Source organism: Vespa crabro, chromosome 13 (assembly GCF_910589235.1).
Source record: "Vespa crabro chromosome 13, iyVesCrab1.2, whole genome shotgun sequence".
Lineage (NCBI taxonomy): Eukaryota > Metazoa > Arthropoda > Insecta > Hymenoptera > Vespidae > Vespa > Vespa crabro.
Genome location: NC_060967.1, coordinates 1,811,795 through 1,820,000, shown reverse-complemented (window position 1 = coordinate 1,820,000; position 8,206 = coordinate 1,811,795). Strand labels below are relative to the sequence as shown.

The 8,206-nt window shown below is 33.7% G+C and overlaps 1 protein-coding gene across 3 annotated transcripts; it reads left to right on the top strand.

The window, feature by feature from the left end:
- Positions 1 to 2,047: 2,047 nt before the first annotated feature.
- On the top strand, positions 2,048 to 8,163 carry LOC124428526. Of its 3 annotated transcripts, XM_046972676.1 has the most exons (7): positions 2,048 to 2,288; positions 2,482 to 2,564; positions 4,979 to 5,342; positions 5,431 to 5,773; positions 6,750 to 7,141; positions 7,399 to 7,683; positions 7,806 to 8,163. In XM_046972676.1, the coding sequence occupies exons 3-7, from the start codon at positions 5,001 to 5,003 to the stop codon at positions 7,992 to 7,994; spliced, it is 1,551 nt and encodes a 516-aa protein (XP_046828632.1). In that variant the 5' UTR covers positions 2,048 to 2,288; positions 2,482 to 2,564; positions 4,979 to 5,000; the 3' UTR covers positions 7,995 to 8,163. The 3 variants fall into 3 exon arrangements, with proteins under 3 accessions (XP_046828632.1, XP_046828634.1, XP_046828633.1); XM_046972678.1 differs by lacking the exons at positions 2,048 to 2,288; positions 2,482 to 2,564 and adding an exon at positions 3,381 to 3,879; XM_046972677.1 differs by lacking the exons at positions 2,048 to 2,288; positions 2,482 to 2,564 and adding an exon at positions 3,901 to 4,747.
- Positions 8,164 to 8,206: the final 43 nt, after the last annotated feature.

Genomic DNA, 8,206 nt, shown 5'->3' with positions numbered 1-8,206 from the left:
AAAAGCTGAAGGAGTTTTTATCGTATCTTTATTCTCTACCCTCTCTCTCTCTTTTTTTTTTCTTTTTTTTCCAAACGAGGAAACCTTTTTATCCGGTATCTTTACGTAACATTCCATGGTCATTGCGAAACGAAACACTCTGCGGTTTCTCTCAAGTAAACGAGTTTAATAGCTGGTCTTATCGTAACTGACGTAATCTCTCGATAAACCAAGGTCAAGTAACGAGATGTCTCTTTGATCTAAATCCTGGTCCAAGGCAAAAAGAAAAGAAAAAAAAAAAAAAGAAGTAGAAATAGAAGAAGAAGAAGAAGAAGAAAATGAAACGATCCGAGTTATTCCAAGTATCTTTAAATTCATTTTTATCTAAATTATTATATATCTTCGGATGATCTCTCATGAATTGAAAACACTTGAAAATTGTACGAAAGCGCTTAGGTGGAAAAAAGAGAAGTTCATGTACATAGACACGAGCCTGCTAGGTTGATGGAAAAAAAAAAAAAAAAAAAAAAAAAAAAAAAAAAATAATATAGGCTACGCCACGGAGATATGAATTTTAAATTTAATCCCCCCATTCTCTCTCTCTCTTTTTCTCTCTCTTCTTGTTGAAACTCTCAAGAATGAATGAGGAGTGAAAAAGATAGAAATAAAGAGAAAGAAAAAGATAGAGGGAGAGAGAGAGAGAGAGAGAGAGAGAAAGAGGGAGAGGGAGAAAAAACAGAAGGAGATTAGAAACATCGTATATAGATTGTATAGCATTCGAATGCATTCGAATATACACGAAAACACATTCGTAACACCTGCACTCGACGTATACGAGTGTCGTCGACGCAATCAAGCAACGCGGCAACGATGATAACGTTATCATCGATTCGTTGCACATTTTTTATCAGTGATCAAGGCCGTTCTACGTCATATTCATGAATATTCCTATTAAGAGGGTTCCTAAAATTCGTCCCCTTGATCTGTATGCGTTAGAACCGAAACTGCTGACCTTTGACCGAAAAAATCTCTCGGAAAAAATGAAAATCAGCATGTAGTCTCGAATACCCGACAGAATCCATGTTCTGGATAGACGGTGGTGAATCGTACCCCTAGACCACAGGCTGACTATTAGAAAAACAGCAAAATCCGATACAACTATTATAACGTTTATCAAACGACTCGCGGAAATCCGCTTGATGGCGCTCTAGAGGCTAATCTTGTATTTCCCGCCACAATTGTTTATCTGTAATAATCGAATACGGATTAACAAAAAGGATCATTGAATTAATTTCATTATAGTTAATTAACATACTTACTAACGATTCAAAGTACACAGATCACATTCTTACTTTCCATACATTTTTATTTAGGTCGAATATCAATTAAAAACACTGGCGCACGTTTACCATCGTCATTTGCTAACAAATTTAGGCGTTAGAAAATGTTTTTGTTGACTTACATTAAAAAAAAAAAAAAAAACAAAAAAAATCGATTACAAAACAACAATAAAATATATATATATATATATATATATATATATATATATATACACCGTCCAAATTCGATCATATATAATATCAAATATTTAAACAAAAATGATATATCTTTCAGATTAGATATTAAATTAAATTTATATAATATAAATTTATATCTCGTCGTACATTGAAATCCTTGAATACGATTCCTCAAATTCATTGTCATTTTGAACGTAAATTCACTTATTAGCGAATATCGTAACGTAACGATTGCTAGTAGTTAATTATTTCGATGAATTAAAGATCGATCGAACACACGTGACGCAATTGAAAGAACAACAAACAGCAAAAAGTATCGTATTACGAAAGCATTACGAGAGCCTGATTAAAATGAAAAAAGAGAAGGAAAGAGAAAAAGAAAAAAAAAGAAAAGAAAAGAATAAATGCTTGCGAAAATAAAATGCAGTAAAGAATTGAGGAATTAAGGCGAAAAAAAAAGAAAAATGGAAAGAAAAGAGAGAGAGAGAGAGAGAGAGAGAGAGAGAGAGGGAGGGAGAGAGAGAAGGAAAGAAATGCGTGTCAACGTGAAAAAAGGAAATAAGTAAGTATATCGGTAGGTATTAGTCTGGGAGTGATCACGTGACGATTCATATCGACAATCAAGTCGAGTCTGAATCATGAGGGATCTTTTTACGACGAACGAAGAACGAACGATATGTGAAGTTAGTAGAGTAGTTAGAGTAGGCGGACCAAGTTACGATAGCTTAGGTCTTTGCTAATCGTTCCTCGATAAAATTAGTCTTTGTCGGTTTAAACGGAAATTTCGCGACGGTACGTGTAAGAAGAGAGATAACGAGGCTCCCTCGGACATGCCGAGTGAATAAATCGTTTCCTCTCTCTCTTTCTCTCTTTCTCTCTTTCTCTTTCTATCTCTAATCTCTCTCTCTCTCTCTTTCTATCTCTTCCTCTTTCTCTCTATCTCTATCTATCTATCTATCTCTCTTTCTCTTACTTGTTTAAACAGCCTTAAACGGAAGATCGTTCGTGCTATAAGGAGGAAGAGGAGGAGGAGGAGGAGGTCAAAGTTCAACCTTCGTATAAGCGAACGTACGTATATGTCGTACTTATGTACGATTTTAATTTTTAAATTCCTTTTTAAAAACTCTCCATACTTTCTAATCGATAATCTAAATCGATCCTCCGTTATCGCGCTGATCCGATCGATAAATAAATCGAGAAAAAACACTTACGAAACAATACAGACGTCGTTGACTGATCGATTCGAACGTATATGTTAAACGATATAAAAATGACGTTCGAAGCGTCCGGAAATAAATAAGACGAACGACGTAGCGACTATTTAAAATAGATCTACCAAATATAATATCGTGTCTTTCTCTTGACAAAAGGATAAAAGTGAAAGAGAACGAGAAGGGAGGCGAAACGTAGCGAGGGGGTGAGAGAAAAGAGAGAGAAAAAAAAGGGAGAAGCAGCAAGCAAAAGTTGATACATCGTTGCTAACCCAACCACTTACAACACGCTAGATTATACAATATACATATATATATATATATACACACACATATATATATATATTATATATATCAGATATACAGCGAGAGAGGATATTGTTTGCTCTCATTGACTTCGAACGTAGCGAGAGGCTGCTACTGCGAAATAAATACCGTGTCTGCCAAACGTGGAGGATCTAGTCGATCCGGCTTTGAGTCAGCGAGATTTATCACTCGGTATGAGATAAGGGGGAAGAGGGGGAGGACACAGGGAGGAAAGAGGAGACATGGGGAACGGAGGGACAGAGGGAACGGGTCATAGAGTTTATCGCTAAGGCAGACAATCATGTGTCTCGAATGCAACACAAGAGAAAACTATAGAAATTGATATATATATATATATATATATATATATATAATACGCAATGGACTTTGTTATTGTTATTGTTTTCGAGGTCTTCGTTGGAATAACAACAAATGCTTGATTGTTATTGAATCAATATTAATTGTATTTTCCAATTGATCTTATCCTAAAGAAAATAATTATTTTGGTGATTGGAAAAGAAAAGAGTAAAGAGGGGAAAGAAGGGAGGAAGAAGGAGAGAGAGAGAAAAAAAAAAGAAAAAGGAAAAAGTAAAGAGAGATACTTTACAGAATCGTACAGTATTTAAAAGTACTTCGAAAGTATCGTTCTTCTGTCTTCTTGTGTGTGTCTTTCTCTTTCACTTTTGAATGAATCTTCGGTGTATCTCTTCTTTCTCTTTTTTTTTTTTTTTCTTTGATTCTTTACTTGCTTTTTTTTTGTCTTCTTCTTCTCTTCTTTCAATTTAAGAAATTCGAGAGTTCGTTGATCGACGGTGAACTTATAAATCAACGGCCAGCTGGTTAGCTTGATCCGGAATATTTCAAAGGTAGGAAAGAGAGGAGAGAGAGTGTGTATGAGAGAGAGAGAGAGATCGGATTTCTAAACGGGAAGCAACGAGGGAGAGAATCGGTGGGTTAATGAAATTAGCATCACTATGACGACAAGCAATGGTCGTGTATAATAAAAGTGGCTAACGCTTTGCCAGTTTGACGACGATGACGATGACGACAAGATCGACGACGCGTTTAGCTTCGAAGTGTCGATATAAACGATATAAATGAAAGAAAAAAGAAATGGACAAACAAATAAATAAATAAATAAATAAACAAACAAATAAATAAATAAATAAATAAACGAACGAACGAACGAACGAACGAACGAACGAATGAATAAAACGAACGATAAAATATTTTTTTAAAAAAGTAAAAAAAAAAAAATTAAAAATGAACGTCGATAATGTTAAATGTTTAATCGAATATACGAGCGTACGTAAATACGATTGAGAAAAATCGAGCGTTTCTTGGTGACTTTTAGAGAGGATTGTTAAAAAGAAAAAAGAAAAAAAAAAAAAGAAGAAAAAAAACAAAAGAAGACAAAAATGGCTTTGCCAACATAGCCGTACGATTTTTCTTTAAGACTCACGACTGTTCGATGTCGCCGCAGAAGCGGTACAAGTGTTTTAAATCCGCTCGCATTGACCAAGCCAACTTTCCACGTATCCAGTTTGACCGTTTTAACGTTTTCGTCGCGAAACGTCTTACCGTTTTTCCCGTTCTTCGAAACTTTCAAAAAAGTGTGTGTCTGCGTTACGTCAAATGACGTTTATATTAACTTTCAACAAAATCACTTTGTATCTTCTTCTCCTCGTTTACGCGTAGTGTCGGTTCCGATAAAACTCACGTTGAAGAAATTAGGTACATAAATATATACATAATGAGTACGATTAAAATTGATTAACAACGTTAATAACCTTAATTCCGATCAAAAAAAAAAAAAAAAAGGAAAAAAAAGGGAGGAAAAAAGGGAAAAAAGAGAGAAATAGAATACATTAAAATATATTTAGAATTAATGCAACAGCGGAACTAAGAAAAGATAGTGATCAAGAAGATAGTGATTAATAATCAATCTATAAATTGTTTTAACAGTTTGCGATCGGCATCATCGTTAATGATGTTCTATCTAAATGGAAGATTAGCCGGTGGTGGAACTGCTAGGATCGATCGATCACTATCAAACGAGGAAGATGAATTTGGTTGGTTCGTTGGTGACGTTGAATATAATTCTTCCATGGCAATAAACGTGAGTAAGGATTGTCGTTCCTCGAACTCGTCAACTTCTATGTTATCCTGTATTGATTCTGACGAGGCCGACGCTTACACCTTCGCATCTGATTATTCGAAAAATTCTGAAGAGGATGAAACCTCTGAAAAAATAGAACTCTCCAATTTAACTCGTCCTAAGGAATTGGGCATCGATTTTATTGAAAACGATGCTCGCATTAATAATCCGGTTCGTTTCGAAACCTTAATAGTTTTAATTATAATCGTTAATAATAATTTTCTTTTGGAAAAATCGTTTTTTCTCTTTTTTCTCATAGGGTATAACAACAACAAGAACGACGATGATGACGACGACGATGACGACGACGACGACAGCAGCAAGAACAGCAGCAACGACAGCAGGAGCAGCAATGACAACAATAAACCCAACAAAGGATAATGATTTCCACGATGAATTAGCAGGCGGTGAACCGATAATTCAACAATCACAAGCCATGTGTTATACTCCAGAAAGATTGGTGAGATGCGAGGAATATCGGATTTTAATTCCGTCCCCGCGATTTCTCTCGATATCTCGGTTCACTTCTGAAAATGAAAATGCACGTAAAACAAGGCTAACCAAAAGACGATTGAATTATCTCATCGATTCGAAACAAATTGGTACTTATCCGTTCTTCGTTATCATTTACATAAAAAAAAAAAAAAAAAAAAAAAGAAGCACTTCCTTCTCCGGTAGTTGAAAATCTACAAAAAAGAAAAAAAGAAAAAGAAAAAAAATAAAAAAAGATAGAAAAGAAACGGGAAGGGGAGAGGAGAAAAGGGAGAGAAAGAGAAAGAAGAGAAAAAAAACTATTATTAAAAATATATACGAAATTCTCATTAGAGGAATTAATTTTAAATATATAAAAAGATAGAAAAAAAAAATATATATATATATATATAATTCGTTCTTCAGGACGAAGAGATAAACGTATAAACTAGGACGCGCGATTTCTGAACGTGACTCTTGACCCCAATAAAACTTCAACCATTTTACCGATACTCGGCGTAGACTCTCTCTCTCTCTTTCTCTTTCTCTCCCTCTCTTTCTCTTCCTCTTTCTCTCTGACACACGTTGAAATCTATTTTTATCTCTCACGAATGACTCTTCGAATAAAACGATACATCCTGACATTGGTTTTATGTCAGATTTAATCAATCATCTATATTGTTTTCTCTTCATACAAAAAAAAAAAAAAAATATATATATATATATATATATAAAGGTATATGTACCCATAATTATGGGAAGCGTTCTAAAGTCAATTCATACTTTATAAAATAATACTTTCGTATGAGATTGAGAGACGTAAAATTTCACAATTCATAAAAGAAATTTTTCATTAATACAAAATTAATAAAAATTTGAAATTGAAATGTTATATAATATAAAAATACTTTTTAATTTATTCAAATGTAATCCTATAAATATCTCGAAACAAGAATTATATGACTTAGACCGCTTTTATGATTATAGTCACATATATATATATATATCCTTTTTAATAAATTATTTATACATAAATCTATCTTCTTATATAAACGATTGAATTTGACAAAAGATCTTTTTAAACAAAAATGAATTTTATTATTTTAGGTGATTCACGTTTAAGAGCATTGCTCGAGTCATTCGAGGATAATGAAGAAATTCAAATAAATATGAAAAATAAATCTAACGTCGATGTTAATACGACGGACATCCTTCGGGATGACGCCGTGCTCAAGAGGATGCAATCGACCGAAGCTTCGAAATGTTCGATAACGGATACGATCAATAGCAATAGATCGAGTTACGAAGGGCTAAGTATTACCTGGGACGATTTAAAGAAACAACAACCAACGCGTCGATCATCTGTCGAAGATACTTCTGGTATTCAAAGTAACGATTGGAGTTCCGAAACACAAAGTGAGACACAAATGAATCCACTTTATCTCTGTGACGAACTCGCTCTGACATCCAGCGGTGATTGTGCCAGTGACTTTGTCCAGGTACGTTCTCTATTTTTATCGAGAATGATACGATCCTCTGGAAAAAGAAGAAAAATATAAATAAATAAAAAGAAGTACGTAGAGAAAAGAAAGAAACAAATAATAATAATAATAATAATAATAATAAATAATAATAGTAATAATAATTTCGTGACTATTTCGAAAAATCGATATTAATATATTAAATAAATTTAAATGTATGTGAAAATAATTATTGTTCTTTTTTTCTTTTTTTTTTTGTTACTTATCTCTTTCAGGTACGATCTACAGCGATAAACGAAGTTGTATCGATCCTGCAGGAACTCGAAAGTAATCCAGAAAGGGCTCGGATCCTTTTGGACGACGATCGTTTCTGCGACAAAAGCTCTTCTCACGATCATTTAACAAGATTGGCACTTACCATCGAGACCGATGGAAATGTACCACCTGTACTTGGAGAACCAGAGAAATCTGTCCATTATCTTCGAAAACGTGTCGAGAAACTTCAGGATGCGAGTAAGGATATCTTCAAGGATATTTGTGAACTTAGAAAGGACTTTGAGGTATGATAATCGTAATTATCCTTTTTGTTTTTCTTTCTTTCTTTCTTTCTTTCTTTCTTTCTTTCTTTCTTTCATTCATTCATTCTTTTAATCAATGATCCTTTAATATTCTCATTACTTAGTACGAGGAAGAGAAGTTGCTTGATTTATCGTCGGACGCAACGAAATTGAGACAGGATATACACGAGGTCAAATGCATCGACGATCTATTAAGGCTTTTACGTGGTGAACTTGAAAGGATATCGAACAGGAATTGGCCATTTTTACTCGGTCATACTGAACAACAAGAGGAAATGAATTTAGTCGTTTAAATTTTCCCTTCGAAAAAATTTTCTCGATTAATATCGATTATATAAAGAGAAAACTTTTCGAAAAGGGATCACTGCCACATACAATCGTTTAGTATATTTCTTTTTCTTTTTCAGAAAAAAAAAAAAAAGAAAGGAAAAAAAAAAGAAAAAAATACAAAGGATTCACAAATATATCTATAACCTTGGATATAATTTGTTAGTTCATTCAATTC

Coding starts and splice junctions, on each gene's coding strand:
- LOC124428526 (XM_046972676.1), top strand. CDS start 5,001: ATGATGTTCTATCTAAATGGAAGATTAGCCGGTGGTGGAACTGCTAGG. Junction 5,774..6,749: donor CATCGATTCGAAACAAATTG/GTACTTATCCGT, acceptor TTATTATTTTAG/GTGATTCACGTTTAAGAGCA. Junction 7,142..7,398: donor GTGCCAGTGACTTTGTCCAG/GTACGTTCTCTA, acceptor TATCTCTTTCAG/GTACGATCTACAGCGATAAA.